Genomic DNA, 22946 nt, shown 5'->3' with positions numbered 1-22946 from the left:
ATACTATTTAACTCTGGTGTGAAAATTTCCTGTGTCTATCTTGCAAGACAAAATTTTTTCAACTTAAAAAACCTTAAATGCAAGTTTTTCTTAAAAATACAGTTTTTCCAAAATTTTGTACAATTGTAGTTAAAAGTTTATTTTCCTCAATATCATATTACACTCCATTGTCAGAACATTTTCAATCATTTTTTTAAAAATTTTGTATTCAATTCCTCATTTTTTTCAACAGGAGTAAATTTTTTTTCTTAAAATTTTCGATTTATTAAGTATTTCCTTGTATATATTTTGTTATTAGACATTTATTTATTAATAATATAGTAATGCTGCCATTTTTATATTCTGGGATCAATGAAACCATCAAGAATCATTTTATTATTTTTATTGCACTTTATTATGGTTATAATTTATGTAACTATAATTCACCATATAATTATTAATATTGTGATTAAGTATTATTATTATACCTGGAAGTAAACTTGAAATACTTCTGGACGTTTATGGGTTAATGTTCTATCATGCATATTGTGGGTGTTTGGTTTTTGTTTCCAAAAAGTAATTTTTTTCTTAAAAATTTTGATTGTTATATAGCCTTTACCCTCATATGTTATGGGACATTATTTGTTTTTAAGTTTTTGAAAATCTTTGTCTGTTGAATTAGTATAATTATTGTTTTTGTATAGTTTTAATTTATTTTGTGATAGTATGGCAAAGTTTGAAATAAAATATGATTTTTTTTATTTAAGCTTTTTTATAACATAAAAAAACTTTATTACATAAATAGACTTTAACACTAAACATACAGTAACCAGTCAAAAGACCAGTTATTGTTTGATGTATTGATAAGTGTTAATATGATAATATATTATGTTAGTGTTAAATATGCTAACGAAAGATATGCTGGATACTCTATAAAATATCATTAAAGAAGACATTCCACTAATAAAAATAGTTTAACATTTTTTTTTTTTTTTGCCATCATTCCCTTATTTATGGCAAATAGATACTTCCAAATCCTTCTCCATTTTATTAAAATTTATGCAATTTTTAAAATATTTTTTTCCCATAGACAAATTTGTTAATAAGTTTGTTTAATGTTATGAATTTAGATTTTATGCAGTAGACTTTATTTTTTAAACTTGCTAATTATAAAAGCAAAATATTTTCATTTTAAAAATATTGCTAAAATAGTAGCTGAATATTTTTTACTTTGTATCTATTTAAAAATTTCTTTAAGATGAGGGTGCTCTTAAAGAAAATGTAGGGGAAGAAATTCGCACAAAAACTTTAAAAAAAATTTTTAATATTGTTGGTTTTATAATAAATTGACATATATTCATATACGTTTAAGTTTTAAATATATATGATAAACATACTTAACGTTAAATTTTTAAACTTTAAAAACCTTCACATGCATAATTTGTGANGTTTTTGTTTCCAAAAAGTAATTTTTTTCTTAAAAATTTTGATTGTTATATAGCCTTTACCCTCATATGTTATTAGACATTATTTGTTTTTAAGTTTTTGAAAATCTTTGTCTGTTGAATTAGTATAATTATTGTTTTTGTATAGTTTTAATTTATTTTGTGATAGTATGGCAAAGTTTGAAATAAAATATGATTTTTTCTATTTAAGTTTTTTTATAACATAAAAAAACTTTTATTACATAAATAGACTTTAACACTAAACATACCGTAACAAGTCAAAAGACTGGTTATTGTTTGTTGTATTCTTAAGTGTTAATATGATAATATATTGTATGATTTGTGATAATCATCCTGGCTTTTAATGTTTTTAAATTGACATTTTTTGCTTCAGCTCTATATCTAAAATACATTGAAAATCTTTTTCATTTGTTTAGTGATGTAATTAATGCTGCTTTTGTATATTTTTATTGTTATTGGTTATTATGGTGCAATAATAAAACTATCATTGCTTTGTTGTCTAGATCTATTCTTCTTTCAAGGGGCCATTCTAATATCACGTAAGTTTCTAAAAATTGAATTCCATGCCAACTGAAACCAGTATTAAGTTTTATAAAGTTTAAGTAGTTTTTGGTATTTTAAAAGAAATTTGTTGTAATTTATTAATTCAGGAATTATTATTAGGAGTTATGTATGATTATAGTAAAATTTATAATAAACAGAACATTTCATAATTCTGACTATGTATTTTAAAGAAAAAGTTATTAAAAATGTTACGATTTTACATATTATTTGATTTATATTCTAGAATAAATTGTTCCTGAGTCTGTGCAGTGATTGCCTTCAAAGAAAAAGTTTTTTTCAGTAAAAAATTATCCCAAATGCATAGTATTTGTCTCCTCTAAAATACTCAGATGGTGTTGATTTTTCATACAAGTGTAATATAGATTTTTCTAATCTGCCAATCAATTGCATCATCAATTACATCAATACATAATTTGCCATCAATTACATCGGACAGTGTGCCTTCATTTAAAAATCGGACACATTCTTTGCTACTGTTTTTTGATCCAGTAATGCAACTTGACAGGCTCTTGTAAACTTTTCAGGAATTGATTTCACAAACTGCTTAAAAAAGGAATTCTTACATTTTTCACACATCCAATTAGGCGATTGTCTCAATCAATTGGCATTTTTTTGCCACAAGACGCTGAAAATGTGCAGTTGATTGAGTAGAAGGTACCACAAAGAGGGTTATGCATTGAGGAATGATGGCTGAAAGATGGAATCCCTTACCCAGGGATGAGAGTGGTCAGAAAGTAAAAAAGAGGAAATCCAAGAATATATATATATACAAAAAAGGTGCGACTTTTAAACTTGTAAGCCATGTGATTATAAATTCCGATGATTAATTTTAAAATTGCATGAATATGAATCACACGCATGATTTCAAATTGAGAGAATATGAATCTCGATATGAGGCTTTTAAATCACGTGAATATGAAACTCTATATTGAATTTTAAAAAATGCGAAAATACAAATCATGAAGCGTAATTTTTAGATCACGTAAACAGGAATCACGATGCATAATTTTTAAATCGCGTGAATACAAATCGCAATGTCTAATTTTTAAAGCACGTATAAATACGAAAATCGATGTTTGATATTACAACCGCACAAACGAATCACGACATTGGATTTTAAGCTGGCGTGAATACGAATCGCTACATCGGGTTTTTAAAAGCACATAAATACAAATCGCGATATTGGATTTTTAAATCTCGTAAATAAGAATCGCAATGTACGATATTTAAGTCGCCTGAATAAGAATCGCAATGCACAACTTTTAAATCAGGCAAATACGAAAATCGACGATTGATATTAAAATCGCGTGGATAAGAATCGAGATATTTGCAGATTCTGGACTTGGGATTTCTAAAAGGCTTGTTTGTATTGTCTTTGTTTAGACATAAAAAATAAACATTTACAAGATTAATTGAATAAGCAAATATTTTCACCGCAAATCCACCTCTATTTTTTTTTTTTTTTTCACTCCAGAATACAAGAAGCCGATCGTAGTNTACGAGCTGTCGAGCGGACGAATAAAAATATGAAAAATCTTATTTTCTGTGCGTAAAAGCGGAGAAAATAGCTAAAATAAGTAAAAATACAAAAGGGTTAGCAGCTAGGACGTAGTTTGAATTTTCTGTTTACCTTTGAAAATCGTAAATAAATATAACTATTTTATTTCAACGTCTGAATTCTCAAAAAAAAAAAAAGCGGGATATTTATAAAAAAACGAAACTTTTAGAGAATCGGAATTTTTGATAAAAAAAAAGGCTGAAATTCGAAAGGCAAAAGCGAAAAAATCTCATCCCTGTATAAAGGTAAACCGGTTTTTTCAAAGGAAATGATTTTTAGAGAGACTTCAATACTTTCGCTCCGTGGAAAATGAAATTCTTCATAAAATATTTTAACTTGCTCCAAAAAGAATTTCCGCGGAAATTAGCGGGAAAAATCTGAAAAAAAGCACGAATCGGCGGAAGAATCACATCCCTGCTTACCAAATGATGCTGAAAGTGCAAAATCCATTGTCCAAGAGGATATTGAAAAGGATGTTGCTGCATTTGAAGAAAATATGTTAAGTATAAAAAATATGACAAATTCATTGCGTAAGAGTTCTAAAAAATACCTTATTTCTTTTGCATCCATCACTAAAGAATTTAACTTTAAAAATACCACTATGAGTGAATCTACAGAAATTCCAGGTTCTTCCTCTGTTGCTGTAGCTCTCTTGGTAATTTTGCAAGTATTAAAGTGTAAGGAAAAATAGAGGAGATGTTTTTGTTAACACAGTCTGGTGGATTGAAAACATTCAAATACAACTACAAAGATGTATGGATTCACATTTCAGATGTTATAGCAGTGCTACCAAGTTCACTTTAAACAACCTAAGTGTCACTTTTGACTGTGATATTTGTAACTATTTGTAAGACTGTTACATTGCATTATTTGGAAAATGTGATTGCCATTTAAAAAGTCTTATAATTTATTCTACCTGAAATATGATAATTTAAAAAAAAAGTACTAATTTTTAAGATGGACCAAATCGCAGAATTTAGCGTAAATAACAGTGCATTTAAAAAATGTGGGATTATATTTGCCCCCTCTACTACAAGCACTTTTAATTAATTTGCAATAAAATTATGAGGCTCTTTTATTATTTTATACCAATTAATTAAAAGTTGCACCTTAAACAAACATTCTTGCGGAAAAAAAGTTTTTTTTTAGATATATTTAATATATTTTTTAGAATAAAATACTCATGTGGCAAATCTTAAAATAACTTAAGAGTCAATTTTTCTACTCCTCCTTTCCATTTTAGAAATAAGTTTTTTTTTATATTATAGAATGTTTCAGGCATTAGTGTCTAGCATATCTAAAACAATGGGAAGACTATCATATTTCAACTGAAATAATTGGAAAACATAACAAAAGTTAAGAAATAGTATAATTTTATTTAATAACATAATTTTTAGTATAAACAACAATAAGCAAATCCAAATAAACAAATCAACTGTTATTTATATATAATTTATTCATAGTAATTGGGATTATAGTATATAAACTACTAATTAAACTGTATATTACAACCAAAATTTGAATAAATATCTACTATTTTTTTACAATGCTTTAAAACAACAGCATAAAATAATAACTACAGTTACTTATTCAATAATTTCTTTTCAAATTTCATTTGAAATTAATTTTAAGAAACACTGGAAAAGCATTTTTTTTAAAAATGTCGCTCAAAATTGGTAAAAGACACTTAAATTTTCTTTTAATCAAAGAACAAGCGCTTCTTGTATACTGTGTGTACCTAATAAAGAATTCATAAAAATATAAATTTGATGTGTTTTTTTTTTCTTTCTTTCTAATAATGTCCAGTTCCGTGAACTACAGAAATCAGTTGTTTTTGTCCTTTGTATCCAAATTTCTTCAATTAAAGAGTGACATAATGGAGTCACTCCTCAAATGGTGACACCCTTCAGGAAAGCAATGTTCTTATCTCTTTATGAAGATGACACAAGAAATCTACGTAAGATACACTTCCGTCTGTGGTTCTATCTTCAACTAGGTGTTGCCTGAATAATAATTCCAGTCTATCACCTTGTCGAACTATAAATAGCTGAAAAATAAAAGAAAAATATTGATTACGATTTGTTTTTCATTTCGTCTTGCCAGGGTTTCCCAAAACTGTGGAACATAAAAATAAGGTTATTTTTCCCATTGAACTTGTTAGAAATATTAGTAAATTCTATTTATGAGTATACTTCATCTTACATTGAAATATTTCACGAATTTGTTCATGCAATATATATATATATATAATAATACAATAAAGAAAATCATAAATATGATATGTTAATTGTTAAATAATTATAAACATTTCAGTTTTCACCTGTGGATTAAACATAAATTGTTAGAGATTTATTTCTGTAAATGATAATTTATTATTCAATATTTAATAATTGAGTCATGTTCATGAAGTAACTTGAAACATTTTTACTATATAAAAAATATTTTAAAAAAATTTTTGCATTACAAAATATTGGCAATCTGTTTTTGTGAGTAACTTCATCAGAATTTAAATTATAATAAAAAAATATTATTTAAATATTTATAATATGAAATTAAAAAATTATATCTAGTATTCAATAAAGGGTGCATTTTTTGTTAAAAAAAGGAGGCAATGAATTTTTAAAGTTGAGCACATTTTAAATAAATTACAACAGATTTCTTTATACAAAAATACTGAAAATAATTTATTATAGTAAAACTAATTTTAGGGAGAAAAAAATTTTTAGTGTAAAAATAATACAATATTTTTATAACTAAAATTTTTAAGAATTATACCAGTATGATATATTTTCCTCAAAAATAAAGTATCCTAACATTGAACAATTAACCAATTTTTGAAATAAGAAAACAAATGTGAGTAATAACATAAAAAACATTTAGATGTATCAAAATGAGAGAGTCACTAAGCATCTGAATGGGAAGAAAAAAAAAATTTAAATGTCTAATAGAATCCAGAATCCAATGATAACAATCTAGAATAATAAGGATGTGATAATATAGAAATGTTAATGGGTGACACATTAGTTGGCATATAACTAAAACCATTAAAAAAAAAGCTATAAATAAGTTAATAGATTTAATGCTTCAGTAGCCAAAATATAGGATTGAATAATGCAGGTGATGTGTTTGGCGTTTTTGAGCCATTTTTTACCAGAACTTTTTTTTAATAATTTTTGACCATCATTATCAATGACAAGTTTTTATTTTGTTTTAAATGCAGCCCAAACAATTGTAAAAGGAAAACAAAATTGAAATTTTAACACTGCTGGAGCATTTCTGGTGGGTTATAGCTAAAAATGCTTCTTTTTGATTATGTTGGAGCAGTTTTGACAAAATTTTCAGGAAAATGTTATTTTAGAACAGTAACTGCTTGGCAGCAATCACAAAAATTTAAGTAATACAAAAGAAAATATTTTTTTTTTATGAAAAATAGTTATAAAACTACAGAGAAAATATTAATAAAAACTATGTAAAAAAAAAAGAACTACTTACTTTCATTTGCCTATGTCTTTCACTTTGAATCTGCTTTATTACCATGTCAACGCACTGAGAAATAGGATTATTCAATGGTAGAAGACAGGGCTAAAAATTAAGTTTTAAAAAAAATCATTGAAAAATATTAAAATACAGAAACCTGTCTTGTAAATCTAAAATTCTATTTAGAACAAATTAATTTTCATTGTAGAAATTCTTAATACTATAACATAGATTATCAATATAAATAAAAGACTAACAGAACCTTAGAAATTGTACTGATTTATTTCTTCTCATAGGCAACAATGATTTAATTACATAAAAAGAATTATATCTCAAAATGTAAGTAGTAATTTACACAAAAATAACTCAATGAAAGAAGTTTAATTATTGTGTCACAATGTAACTAAATAAAACATTTTTTCCTCTCTATTTAAAACAAACATCCAGAGATGCACAGCCATTTTAAGGCAGACCATAAAAAACTACAAAATAGAATCAAAAACTGCAACCATAAAATTAAAAACTGTAAAATAGTGTTGAGGGTCAACATTATAAAAAGGGAGGGATTGTTCAGACTCGGTTTGAAAGTAATATGAATAAGTTACAAATGTATAATATATTAAGAAAAGAATTCAAAATAATTAAAGCAATTAAAAATAATACTTCCAGTGGAAAAACGCACTAAGCAACTGAAAATCCAAAAGGAATTGAAACAAAATAAACAATGAAAAAAAATGTATAAATATGGCAACCGAAGCTGACATCTTCAGAGGGTACCAGCTCTGGAAGCCAAAAAAGCAAAACCTTTTCTATCGAGAAAGCACGACAAATGTCTAAATTGCTCTCTCTGTACCCTAAAGGTTTGGCCAAAGTCTAGGAAGAGAATACAATATAAAATACATAAAGCAAATACAGAAGTATAAAAAAATACTTCTGTATTTGCTTTTTATTTTATTTTCTGTATTTTATACTGCTGATAATTTCTGTATCTTATACCTTTGATACAATATAAATAACATAAAGCAAATACAAAAGTATAAAAATATACATCTGTATTTGCTTTGTATTTTATTTTCTGTATTTTATACTGCTGATAATTTCTGTATCTTATACTTTTGTATTTGCTTTATGTATTTTGTATTGTATTCTCTTCCTAGACTTTGGCAAAACCTTTGGGGTACAGAGAGAGCAATTTAGACATTTGTCGGGCTCTCTCTCTTTTGCTTTTATGGCTTCTGGATCTGGTAACCCCTGACGACGCCAGCTTCGGTTGTCATATTTATACATTTTTTCATTATTTCTTTTGTTACAAATGTATAATTAATATTTTTCTTGTGCAGATAATAAATTTATAGGCATATAACAATATATATGACTTAAATTTTCGGAGATTGGTATATGATAGCAAACACAGGGTGGTAGATCCCATGTCAATTATTGAATTCGGAGTTTCAGTTAAAATTATGTAAATATATCAAGGACTGATGCTACACGCATGATTAAAAACGTTCATAATTTTGATTCCAACTGTAATCGTGATTACATAACCAATAACTGTAATTTTATGGAATTGGTCTAATTGGGATGGACCTCTTGGGGATTAGAAACAACAACATAACTGTAATTAATTACTTGTAATCGTGATTACATCATAATATATGATTACATGTAATCATGATTACATGAATCATGTAATCACGATTACGTGAATCATAATATATGATTTCATGTAATCATAATTACTCGTACTCGTTTTTTTTTGTGATTACTTGGAATCATGATTACAGTTGTAATCAAAATTTTGTTGAATTGTAATGAAGATTACAAGTAATTGATTACTGTGATCAATTATTGTAATCACGATTACAGGTAATTTATTACTGTAATCAACTATGTAATCAAAGTTGTAATCACGATTATAAGTAATTGATTACTGTAAGTGTTTGTTGTAATCACGATTACAGCTGTAATCAAAATTATGTTACCTTGTAATCATGATTACAAGTAATTGATTACTGTAATCGAAAAATGCAATTGATTACATTTTTGGCCAACTCTGTTATGCAATGTGCTCATTTAAATAAATTCATTTTAATGGAGATGCTCACTTTTTCCACATCTATATGAGCAACAGAAGGTTTTCCAAATATGTTTTGAATCCACGTAGAGTCTGCATTCATTCCAATCCATATGAACAAATTCAAGCCATTTTCTATAACAGAAATGTCAAATAAAAAATAAAGTAACTGTACAACACAGATAATTTTAAATCAGTAAAAATAAAGAACATTTTTCAATCTTATTTGTTTAAGGCATCTTACCTAATAAATAGATACCATGATCTTTTAACCTTTCTAAAGAGCATCTAACACTAACTGGAAGTTCACATTGCTCAGGATTTGGTTGCATTTCATGCTGCAAACAAAAAATAATGTACATTGTTTTTAAAAAAAAGAGAAAGAATATTTCTTTATTAAAATTGAGGAAGACAGTTCTAGAGAGAAAAGATAATTACCAAAGGTATAAGCCTAGGATATAAGTAAGCAGCCGAAGACTCAACATCCATACTTAATGCAGTAAGCATAATGAAACTTCGATCATCAGTAGTCATTTCTTGTCCTACATTAAAAATTAAAGGTATGGACATTTAACTATAAACAAAAAATTTATAAAATAAGTTCTTTAATTTGCTCCGCACTAAACAGTTTAAGAAATTATTTTAATGCAATTTCTGGAAGCTTACAATGCGTAAAAAATGCTAAAATTTATACATTTTAAAATTTTCAGGAGGTTTCTCTCATTGGACTCAACTTTGCTATAACTATTACATGTGTCCAAAGCAGTTCACGTCAGTCTTTTAAATTGCAAACGAAAAGTCGAAAATATCAGATAATGTCACTATCAAACTATAGGTTTAAGTCTAATATAAATTTTTTTAGAAGTAATTGAAATGAAAAATGGAAGTAAAATTTATGGGTAGGCATGTACTTTATTTTCGTCGCATTAGCTGCACAATGGGATATTGGCGATGGTTTAGGAAACAATTCTGAGAATGAATTGAAGACATGCAATCTGCAATCATAACTTAGATCTTTTGCCGAGGGGGATGACTCTTCTATTCAGGTAGCCAGACGACTCACGCAAATAAACTTACAAATGTAAGAAAAACAGGACACTCGTCAATCATATAAAAGTAACAAGAAGGCTCACTGAACTGATTTCTACCATCCAAAGGGACATTAGTTTAATGGTCCTGGCCAACTCTGGCATAAAATTCTCTAGGTCATACTTAATAATCTTTACTAAAAGCTTTTTTTCTTTTTATGTAAAAGTATCTTAAATATGACTATTATATCTTACTTCTATTAATATTATATGGAATACTCACCACCCGATAAGGCATCACACTTGATTAAACAATTGATATAGAGAGGAAGTAGTTTCATACATTCTGGAAGAATGAGCTGTCCCGCCGATGATGCTTGAGCACAATTTTTCCTATAGCAAGCTAATATTTGAGCAGCTCGGGTGATCAGATAGTCTTTTATTTGTTTAGGAGCTTCTTCAGTGATTTTTTGAACACCTAACAACGAGAGGAAATCCTCAGATGTTAAAACTGCATTCAACAAAGTCTTTAAGGCCATTACTTAAAATTAATTAGATTCAGAAACGAAATAGTCTAAAACTTTTCAATCACTCATGTGAAGAAAAAAAATTAAAATAAATAAATAGAGGTTAAAACCAAAAATTGTCTAATGGTACAGATCTCTGATTTTGCCATAACATTTTAAGCTTAGAGATTTTATTCCAAATAGGTGTATTGTTTGAGTATAGCTGAGCTGAAAAATTTCTACTCCTCTATCAACTTCAATGAGTCAACCAATCAAATTGCTTGATAACATAGCCACTCAGGTCATATGTCAGCTTACTGAAGTCAGATATACTAAGAACTCAACCACTGTAGTCTTTGCTTAAACAATAAGTAAACACATAAATTAAGATACACAAGTCCAAAGACAAACACATTGATTAATAGGGCATAAAATTTAGTATGCAAACACATCAAATGAAATACAAAATGTAATAAACACATTAATCTTACTAACACATCTTAACACATTATAAATGCATTAATTAATTGTCTTTCTTAAAAACTTAAGATTTAATAAGGTTTTAATTGATAAGTTTTCTAATTTTAAACTTAAGGAAATAAAATTATTTAGAAAAAAAAATTTCAGAGTGCTTAGCAGAAAACCTTCAGAAAATTTAAAACTAATAGATATCAAGTATGATAGGTAACCTGTGTTATTAATTTTTTAACTCTATTTATTGAAATACAGTAAAAACTCATTTTGAGAAATATTAAAACAGAAATATGTCACCATAAAGAACCTGTTATAAATCAAAAAAAATATGCATTAAAAAAAATAGGAAGGAAGAAAGAAAATAGATATGACATATTTGTGCTCCCACTTTTTATATTGAAATGTTTTTATTATAGATTCTGATTTGTAATAAAAGTACAAGATATAGGAAAAAGACATGTTGAAACTCAGCAATCATGGGAAACAATGTACTCTTGTCAAATTTATACATAAATATAATTTCAACATAATACATAAATATAATTTTAAACAATGTATTATGTATTTAATAATTAAATATTTGCAATTAAAAAAAGTGCAACTTAAAATAACTTACTTTCTTTGAGGAAGAAATTCAAAATGGTATCTAATTCACAATTTCTAAATAGATCTGCCATCTGTGCACAGGTATTTAGGCCTAAATTGTGTACTCTTAATCTCCTTTGCCCAGAGCAACTGGTGTAAAGTACAGCGCATTGTATGCAAACGCCATCTTCTTCTGTAAGCTTATCATCATATTTTATTTCAATAGCAAGGGAGCTATCACAACTAATCGAGGCAAGTTCTACGTCCGTGGTGTTTGACATGAAGAAACTGCCATAGAAATCTGTTGGACGGACACCTAAAGAATAATTTGTCAGAGTAGATTAGTCACTATGTTCGATCAACATAATTCAGCTAAAATTAAATACTTTGAAAAAAAATAAAGTTAAAAAAAAAGAGAGAATTTGTACTATAATTTAATAATTTATTACGAGGATTAGAAAATTAATAGGAGAGAACACCTAAAAAGTTAATAGGAAAATTCAAAATACATTTGAAAATAGACACATGAAACAACAAGTTCAAAACAGTTGTTTGTCTTTTAATTATTTTTTCAGGCTTATTACATTATTTTCAGCATTAGTGTACTGATTTGAAAGAAGTGAATACTTAAAACAATTAATGTAATGAAACTTTTCAAACTCCATACCTGCCAACACTAGAGGAATAAAATAGCTGAGATTTTGCTGCAACATTTTTTAGGCTACGACTAAAATATTGATAGATCGTGCATAATCATGTAAGTCAAAAAGAGAAATTCAAAATTGGAAATAACATAAACACTTACATTTTAGTGAAGTAAAATATGCATATATATCTTAATCTAAAAAGGATTTTTTTTAAACCATTATTTATAATTACTTAAACTATTAACACTCAACATACTGCAGTACTGGCAATAGCATCATCTGTTGAGGAATAAGAGAAGTATTTTTGCCATCAGCCGATATCGGCAAAATTTTTGCTTTAAAATTTCTTCAACAGATACGAAGAAATTGGATAATATACAGGTAAACAAGAGACTTGGCAGGTATGAAACTCTCTATAGAATAGGAATTCTAATTTTTGTACTTTTATAAATAAATAGAAAATTATACAAAAACTAGACACTAAATGACAAATCATAAGCTCATTACTTTAGTGTTTCGGTCCATTAAAAAATTTTATTGGCAAAGCTAAAAATTCTCGTGCATGAATTTTAAGAAATGCTCTTTATTTCTATTTTTTGCATTTATCAGAGATAAAAATACTTACGTTCAAAAATTTAAAAGCATTTCATAATTAAAAAGATTAACATTCATTTTTAACTCATATATTAATGCACTAACTTTTCAGTAATAAATATTTAAAAAATTTATATAATTTTCAATTTCTTATACAAGATTGCACCTTTTTTTTTACAAAATTTTATCTGTTACAATAAGATTTTCACAATAAGGTTTCAAGAACTAGTTCATTCTTTAACACTACTGATTTGAAATTTTAATCATTTTGTTTTAAAATTTATGCTTGTTAAGAAGAAACATAACTTCTTTTTTAAATAGCAAGAGAAATATTTGGATGACCATATACAAAGACAAAAATAGTGATATGCATACAACAGTCATAAGGCTAAATTAAAAAGGAATAGATTATTTCAAATTAGAAAAACAGAATCATCAAAAGGTTTAATCAAACAAAGAAAAGAAAATAATCATTTTAAATGCAGAAAACATAATAGAATTTCATTCACTAATTAAGTCAATAATTTTATTAAAAAAATTTTACTTAATCAAATGCATCAAGATATATATTTACCAGTGCTGGTTCTCACTCTCAACACAGCATCAAAGGCAATGGGTCTCTCAACATCTCTGCACAAATCTTCAATAAATCGTTCACCATCAATATCAGCCTGTACATAAAGTTTTGATGAAATAGGACTATTTACTCATGCAATGTTTTGGTAAATACAAAGAAAAAAAAAATTAGTATTAGGCCTGGTCGATGTTAAGATTTTGACACTGCACTGTATTGTCAGTCTGACATTGCGATATTTCCAATACATTGCGATGTTTCGTTACATTAATGTCTTACATTTGGTATTGCATTATTTGAATTCTTGCTTTTTATTTTTGATTGATTGATTAAGGCAGTTATATTCTTGTAATTAACTCAAATATAACAGAGAGGGAAAAAAATAAAAGTTGCATAACCTGGGAAAGTGGAGAATGAAATGGATGGATAATTTTGGTGATCTAGAAAAACATTAATATCACAACTCAACTGACAATGAAAAAATAAGAAGAGAATTTTTATTTTTGTGCAAAAAAATTTCTGTCTTCTTAGAAATGTTTATTTTTTTGTTTTGAGAATAAAATCTGTAAGAAATCGAATCTATCAGGTAAATCGATACATTCTTATTAAATATAGCTTCTAATTCTTTTCATTCCTTAAGTTTCTTTAGGTAATCACAAAATTGCTTTCGTCCCCCTAAAAAACAAACATATTTAAAAGAGTTCTTTTAAACCCAGAACAGAATCTATTGGTTACAATTTTCTTTGAGATTAAAAAAGAAATTGAAAAATGCAGACAAACATTTCTGTTAAAAATTTCTGAGGAAACAATTAAATGGATCGAATTTAAAGTGCAATGAGACAATTTTTAACAATGCTCCCATCTGCATTTAAAACTTAGCATACTTATAACATATTATACATGTTACGCAGCAGCACAGAATTTAAAAGAACAAATATAGAGTAATATAATAAATATAAATATGAAAATAAATATAAATATGAATCCATACAGCACAGTAAAATGTCTTTATGGAGACGAAATCCCATTCAATTTACTAAATATTTTGAGATTTTAATGTGTCGTTATCAGGTCTTATGATTACTTCTTGCAGTGCCAATTCTAACAGTAGAGTCTAGATATTATGGATTACATGACATCAAATAATAACTATATGCTGTGTGCGGAAAAAGTGTGCACTTGTCATTTAAAAATGAATCTGCAAAGTTGTCTCCAGGAGTTTCTGCTCCATGCATATTTGTTAAGTTTTAATTTCTCTATTCTTTTCCTTAATAAATGCTTCATAAAAATTTAAAAAATTAGAATGGTGTCATCATTATACAAAAGGAGTAATTAAATGAGACTGCAAATAAAAATCTGACAGACTAAAATTGAAATTTAACTATTTTCGATATTATGGTCAAAAAAGTAACTTGGCAGCAAAGCATTACATATATATTTCATTTATCTCATTTACTTGTGAAATCTTCTTTTCTTTATTAATTGGTACAAATTGATTAGTAGAATTTCACAGGATACTTTGAACCCATTACATAAAAATATCATTCAGAACGAAATGATCACATTCTGGTACGTTGTGAAAAGCTTCAAATTAGATCAGTACACAGAGATCTGTTATAAAGCATGATGGTAAAAATTTCTGTTACTTTTTCATTTTTATTAATGCTTTAGACAGTACAGGAGACAAGTTAAAAGGTTTTTGGGGCAGCTTTCGACCTTGACCATAAGTTGCACATTTCTGATATTAAGGATTAAATTAATCATCAAGAAAGTTTACAAACCTGGAAATATGTATATTTAAATAGGTTTCCACCAGTAAGTCGGCACACTTGACCCAGAGTGGCAACATCAACGTAAGCATTATTAAAAAGGAATAAATCAACAGAGCATCCAGCCTTTACACACTCTTGACCTAAGTTATTGTAGAAGGGGGATTGAGGGGAAAGAATCGTCTGAAATCCAAAATAACATACATCAAACATTATATTAACAATATAGATTCATCATTATAGGGCAGGATAATAAAATATACCTTTTCTTTCTCAGTTCCTAATAATTTTCTGTCATCCCTATTTTTCAGCTTACCAGGAGCTTCAGCTATTGGTAAGGAAGTATGGAATGCAAATAATTTTCCAGCACATTCCGCAGCCTGTTAAACAAGATATAATTCTAGATTTATCAGTTAAAAAAGATATTAATACTATTGATACACTAAAGAAGCAGAAATTATGTAAAAGACACAAAAAAAAAAGTACTGACTTTAGGCAAGGCAAATAAAAAAGTATAATTTTATTAAGTCGCTAACATAATGGTATAAGCCATCATCATGAGTTTTGGCCTTCAGTAGAAAAATTCTGATGGCTGATTCGTGTTCTCTCTAAGCGTTATTAGAAGGATGGCCCACCCTGGCTGCCTTTTGATCCCTCTAAATACGCCCACTTTGCCTTTTTGTAAAAATACGCCACCATCTCTTAAAAAGACTGCTTTTTTATTCATATTCCATTTTTATGAAAAATTAATTAACTGTTAAAATAATAATTACATACAAAAATTATTTGTGTTTATAGGTTTAATTTTGATTACTATTACAGGATTATTTATTACAGGATTATACCTTGTTAGGATTATTCTTAACACTGGTTAAATACTTTCTTCGAGAGGGTATATTGATAAATTTATAAGTGATTGTAAACTTTAAAATTATTTTTTAAATAAATACCTTTTTCAAAAAAAATACACCTTTAAATGTTTATTTTTTAGCTATAGAAAAACTTTTAGGCTGTTTATCAAAAAATATTTTTCTAGTTTACTTTTTTTTTTGAAAAAAAAAATGTATACACAGAGAATGTCTCTTAACATGCCTCTAATTATTATTTATAAACTACAAATTTTTCTCTTACTTCGATAATGAGTGAAAATTACTTTTAGAATTATACACATAAAACAAAACCTCAAAATAGTTGTAGAAATAAAAACTCTCACACAAATTGCAAGTCCAGAAGACATAATTGTTTTATGGTGGTCAGGGTCATATTTTTGAAGCTTTGGGTTAACCCAGTGGTCGGCGAAGTGCGGCTCCAGAGCTGCATGTGGCTCTTTAGCTCCTTAAGTGCGGCTCTATCACAAATATCCACGGAAGGCGCAATAATATTTTCATTTAAAAAAAAACTTGGTAAGAAAAAAATTATATCTTATTTTGATAAATTAAAATTCTTCTATAAATCCCGAACATGTATAATTTTTTGTTTAAGTTAAAAGATGGATAGGTATTTAAAATTTTATGTTGTTGTAAAAATACGTAACGAATATCGAGTTTAATTTTATTAGTTTTCGTAAATGTTAGCACAAACCATGTACACCTACTGGCTGAAATTGTTCGCATGTTTACGGCGTACTCCGGTGTGATACGATGGTACCACAAGCATGAGCGCGCATACTTTTTCTAAAATAGGGGGCATTGTTCGCATTAATAAATATTTATTAAGTTTTAAATTTAGTTTTATTTAGTGTACTACTTATTTAGTGTAATAAAAGTTTACTAAACAAGCAGATTTGGCTCCCAATTTTTTAAAAAATTGTTGTAATGTTGTTCATTTTGGCTCTTTGGCTAATAAGTTTGCCGACCACTGGGTTAACCAACCACTAATTTTGAGCTCTGACAGTTTTATTAATATTAAATATTATTATTATGATATCTATTAATACATATAAAATACTATGGAGTAATTTGAGTAAGATGAAAGAAAATATGAATTTCCTTAAACAATGATTAAAAAAAGAGCAATAGAATTTTAAATAATTTGGACTTTTTACTTTTAAAGATTCAAGGCCAGCCTGGATAGCAGGTCCAAAAACAGTTTCTGTTTCTTTTGTTTCAGCAAACATCACAGGTATCTGTTCTAATAAGCTGAAAAGAAAATAATAAATTGAAGCTACTTACTAAGATTTCTTTCAAACATTTAGACTTTAATTTTTTCTTTATAGACAGAACATCTAAGTTTTACAGCATAAACATTGAAAATAAACCTTTATGTTTTTGTTTTAGTCATGATTTTGGTTAGGACACTGCTACCTAATTAATGAGATATTTTGAGAGAGTCAACAATGAAATTTTCGGTCTAAACTATCAGCAAAAAATTTATTATTTGCAATCAATTCACGATTATGCACAATTCTGATTAAGTAGTTATTAGTTGCAACCAAATCTCATTGTTCTCAAAATAATTTTTTCTTCTTCCTTTTTGAAAAAAAAAAAAATTTAATAACTTAGTACTAGAAGGTGAAACAACTATTTTGATTGTATTAACTGATCAATTGATGTTGTTGTTGTCACTTATCTCTAAAGGTCTGACCCCGTCAGATCCATAAATCCGATGACGAGTAAAAAGTCGGAAACAGGGAGAGAAGTGTAAATTTTTTCCCAAAGAAATCCCAAGCAGCTTAAAATATGTTCAGCTAAAGTCTGATGTTGGTGGCATTTTGGGCAAAAACGGTAGGATTTTATACCCTGAGAAAAAGTAAGACATTTTAGACGTCCACTGGAAGGCGTGAAAAGCAAGTATTGTCTTTTCCCTCGCATGGAAGGATCGACGACTGTCCCGGCTCTATACCAATCATGAGTGGGAGGCACCAGCCAAATCCTCCTATTTAAGTTTTTATCTGAAAAAAAAGTTCTAGGTAGGAAAGTTCATCAGATGCAGAAGTTGGCAGGCAGCAATCGTCCTTTGCTAGATATTCTGCCTTCTCGTTACCAAATAGATCCACTGGAAATGAATATCATGCTGAAGTGAGGTGCACTTCAACTTGTGAAGGATAGATATACTAGTCTTATCACCAATATAGATCCAATTATAAAGATGTTCCACTAAACTTCGGCTATCAGTCCAGAATCCAGAGATTTCCATAATCACTTTCCCTCAAAATGGCTTCAAATCCTGCATCCACTGTCAGTAATTCACTTCTAAAAATGGAACAGAAGTCTAGGTTACGCTGACTAAGAGTAAAAGTTTTGTGAGGCGTTTCAATATAAATGCCACTACCTTGACTGTCAGTTTTACAGTCATCGGTTTATAATTTAATGTCACTTTCAGGGATATTATTTATGATGATCAATTGATAAAACAAAAACTTACGCTTCAGCAACAAAGTATGTACCAACCACGAATTAATAAAAAAAAAATCAGGAATATATATAAAACTAAACAATCTTAATACAATAAAAAAAGCTGCTTCTACATGGGTACATCTAAGTTTTAGTTAATTAGTCTAGGAAGGCCTTAATAAGCCAAAGAATTATTCCATTATAAATTACAATATGTTTAAAGCACAGTTATTTCTTATACATATAGGTAATGTTTATTACATTAATTTTAATAAAATTAGTAAAATATTTTAGTAGAATTTATGACAAGTAGAATTGCATACAATTTTTCTCAAACAAAAAAAATTAAGTTTGAATACAAAATATGTGAACTTTCTCAAAATAGAAAAAACAAATGCAACCAAACCTGGAAATAACTTGCTCAGATTCAGAAGGTTGCACTAAAAAGCCATCAAGCAAGGGCATAAACATGTCATTAACATCTGACACAACAAGCATTTGAGGCTGTGCTAAATTACTCTAAAATAAACAATTTTTAAAATCAAGCTAATTTAATCGCTGAAAAATATTTTCACACAATATAAAACCAAAAAATGCATATTTAATAAAAACATATCACTAAATCCATTCAAAATTAAAGTGCTTATTCTCTCATGTAATACTTACACTTATGTTATAGAAATGTATAACTGAGCTGTAAGTAATAAATCCAACTCTTAAGTTTGATTCTGATGCACCATAATCTCTAAAACAACAAAAAATATACATAAATATTTTATAAAAAGAAAAATAGTTCAAAAGAAAAATAGTTCAAATATTATGAAAGGGCATACCTAGGTAATCTCGAAAGTATCTTTTTCATATTACCACATAATGTTTTGACCATACCACTCTTAACACTATTATAAGAGACATCAATGACAAAGACAAATGCTGGACAGTTTGGAAGTTTTCCATCCTATGAATAAGAAGAAAAAAAATTCTTAGTAACATAGAAATCATTTAGATGAAAAGTATTACAAGCAAATAGAACATTCTAGCAAACACAAAAAATTAATATTTTCACTAAAATAAAGCATAAAATACTTTATAAATAAAATAAAAAAATAGTATGAATATTAAAATATTAAAATTAATTTGTTGTCTTCATTTTCCACCAATTTTGAAGCAGGTTTGGCAAAAATAATTTTCTAACAAGTGGAAAAAAATCAATTGGAAAAAAAATCTTTTTTTCTTCTTAAATCAGATTTTTATTCTTTATTTTTACACAAACCAATCAAAAAATCTGATAAAATATATTAATACTTCATAATATTAAAAAACAATGTCCTTAGTATTGCTAACTAAAATGGTTATTCATGCTAGTGGAAAGTTATAATTTCATGTCACTTAAATTTCGTCTTTTATTCCTTTAAGTTTTTTAATCTATTTCGAATATCAAATAATAATTTACATGTATCTTTATCATTACTTTATCATTATTCTTCTTCTTAAGACCTTCATTATTAATGAAATTAGATTATAGAAGTATCACAACTATTACAGTTACAAATTATCCAAAATAAAAAATAGTTTTGCCTTAAATCATTGATTCATTTTACAAAAAAATCAAGTCATTAAAACCACACCAACCCTAAACATTAGTGCTGGTTATTACCAAACTTCCAACTAGTGGCTTTCTGAATGAAAGAAAGAAAAAAGAAAAAAAAAAACACAGTTTTCTATGTTAATCAAAAAGAGAATGAGCGAAAGGAAAGGGGAAATTTCCATACAAATTTAACCAGGGGATCAATGTTTTGTGAACTTAAAGTACTCAGAATTAAAAGCATATATCAAATCATAAAAAGTATGCAGAAGTTTTACCTTAAGTATATTTCAATGTGCATAGGTTAAGTATATTTAAATTACTTATGCCTGAGTGTTTGGAAAACAGGTAACCTGAAAGCTAGCTTATAGAAAGTTTTTCAATTATCTTTCGGAAAAAAAAATTTTTGTTTAATTTTCATCTTACCTACAATATATTTTTAATTGATTTATTGTTGTATAAGTAAATGTAAAACGTCAATCTTTTCCAATTGTTGAATTGGAAGCAATTAAAATATGTAACACTGACCTACATAATGAGTGCCATCTAGTAAAGAATTCTGGTCAATACAAAAATTGATGTCTGATAATCATGTGAATATGAATTGCAATATTGTCGGATTCCGGCATAGTTTCAAATATTAAAAATGATGAAAAACCAACAAAGCAAAAAAAATTTCAGAATTGCAGAAGAGTCAAGTGTGAAAACGAAATTTAGCGAAGGTTTCAAAATTTAAATTTTAGATTGTAGAGCTTAAACTTTACATTTTAGATTGTGGTGAAAATTTTGCTGGATTATAAGTTTTGATTTAAGGAAGTCCACGAATTAATGGTCTTCGATTAATTCGTAATGAACGAATTCCGCAAAAAATCATATTCCCTGCCCTTAGTTTATAGACTTGGAGGGATGATACAAAAAACACAGAATACAATCACCCCTGTTGCATACAAACAAAAAAAAGTAGAATTGTGATAATAAATTGTCAATAATTATTACCAGAACAGCTAAGAATTTTTATGTATTTCGGACAAATTAAAATTTCTGCTAATTTTAAAATCCTCTGGAGATGATTTGAAAGATCGAAAACATTTTAAGGATGAAAAAGTGATCTCTATTTCACTTCTCTTTTCCGATTTGGGAAGCATCATTATTTAATACATTTATGGACAATATGGTTCTAGCAGTTAAATGTGACAATGATAGTTCAACTCACATTTTCAAACTATTCGAGAATATGTTAAATGAAATTAATATAAATTTCCGTCAAAGAGGGATGATATAAATAGTATTTTAATAGAGAGAATACTGTTAAACGCTCAAAATGGTTATAACAGATGCAACAATTGAAAAAGAGTTTTATACAATAGAAAGTATTGAAAAAGATAAAGTAATAGTGATTTTTTAGTCTTTTCCAATGCTGTAGAATCGTGTCAAGGTTGGATACAATATAAAATTTATATATTTTTTTAGTTCACCTAAGCAAATTTTTGCAGTTGTTTCCCCAGCCTTTTTGATCAATAAATTTTACACTTTTTTTTAAAATAAATGTTTGACATTATAATAAAAATAATTTTTACAAACATCAGCAAAGATTTACGTTTTTAGTTACAAATCTTGAACTTATTCAGTAGATGTATTTCCCCATAAATGCAAATTTTTTACTAATTTAGAAGTTCATAAAAGATGATTAAAAAATCTAAAAAAAATCTTCTGCAGCATTAAGGTATTATTTTACAAATATAAAAGATAATTACCTTACAATAATCTTTGTTCACAAGAAATTCATAAGATCCTAAACACAACTCAGCCCTTTCTAGTTTATCGACTCTTTCCCCCATGTGATCTAAATGAGTAAAATAGTGTGCAGGAACTAAAAGAGAAAAAATGAAGTTACGAAATTTCAATTCCCAAAAAGTTTAAAACATATCACTTTTCCTAATAATTTTAAAAGAGGTGAATTAATGCCTTTTAATTTACAAACATATACAACATTTGATTTTGAATGCATGTTGTATATTTTTCTGGAAGAAAAAAAAACGAGAATCTATTTAAGAATTCTTTGCAAGAGTCATTTTAAATCAAAATCAGATATATATATATACATGTGTGTGTGTAATAAAAGCTTGATATAACGAGTATGGCATATGGCAAGAAGTCAGTTATCTGGACAAATGTCCAATTCTTCCTTAAAACTCCAGTATCAAAGATTAAAAATTACAAGCTTTCTGCTATCACAACAAAAAAAATTTTAAGGGAAATACATTTTTTGCTGTTTAAGTGAAAATTTACATCAAAAGCCTTACAACAAATTTTTACATTGAAAGCCTTTTCATTTATTTCTGGCATCAAGAAAAAAGTGAAAATGTTTATTTCATCATTTTTTAGTCCTTTTTTTTTCCTATTTTAACATTAAATGTGCATTTGCATATTACAAGGTTGCAATAACAATTTCCTATTCTCTTATTCACCTTATTCTCGACCACGTTTCATGTTCTCCACGGTAGGAGGTAGTATTTGCAGAGGTTGTTTCAACTTCCAGTATAAGATTCAGGTAGAAGAATTTCTGCTGGTGTAAACCAAATAGCGTAAATCCGCATCTTAACGATCATGTAATTGCATATCAATTTAGGATAATTTCCTAAAGTACTTTTTTTTATATCTTAATATGATATTTTAAAATATGAGCACATTTTTTCACAAAAATTAAATTAAGAAAAACTAAGTATTCCGA

The 22946-nt window shown here is 27.5% G+C and overlaps 1 protein-coding gene across 2 annotated transcripts in view; it reads right to left on the bottom strand.

The window, feature by feature from the left end:
• Positions 1–4923: 4923 nt before the first annotated feature.
• Positions 4924–22946, bottom strand: part of LOC107437882 (protein transport protein Sec24C) — a 29970-nt gene continuing 11947 nt past the window's right edge. For both annotated transcript variants that reach the window (XM_043049459.2, XM_043049461.2), the window contains exons 8-22: positions 21970–22085; positions 19464–19588; positions 19297–19375; positions 19037–19149; positions 17343–17436; positions 15562–15678; positions 15311–15481; positions 13530–13626; positions 11746–12030; positions 10433–10627; positions 9560–9663; positions 9366–9459; positions 9153–9256; positions 7060–7149; positions 4924–5614 (exon numbers count right to left, since the gene is read on the bottom strand). In XM_043049459.2, the coding sequence (XP_042905393.1) occupies positions 5474–5614; positions 7060–7149; positions 9153–9256; positions 9366–9459; positions 9560–9663; positions 10433–10627; positions 11746–12030; positions 13530–13626; positions 15311–15481; positions 15562–15678; positions 17343–17436; positions 19037–19149; positions 19297–19375; positions 19464–19588; positions 21970–22085 (1925 nt within the window). In that variant the 3' untranslated portion in view covers positions 4924–5473. The remainder of the gene's footprint in view (positions 5615–7059; positions 7150–9152; positions 9257–9365; positions 9460–9559; positions 9664–10432; positions 10628–11745; positions 12031–13529; positions 13627–15310; positions 15482–15561; positions 15679–17342; positions 17437–19036; positions 19150–19296; positions 19376–19463; positions 19589–21969; positions 22086–22946) is intronic.

Source organism: Parasteatoda tepidariorum, chromosome 4, assembly GCF_043381705.1.
Source record: "Parasteatoda tepidariorum isolate YZ-2023 chromosome 4, CAS_Ptep_4.0, whole genome shotgun sequence".
In the NCBI taxonomy this organism is placed as follows: Eukaryota; Metazoa; Arthropoda; class Arachnida; order Araneae; family Theridiidae; genus Parasteatoda; species Parasteatoda tepidariorum.
Note: the sequence above shows the minus strand (reverse complement) of the source record. Positions and strands in the feature narration are given on the sequence as shown.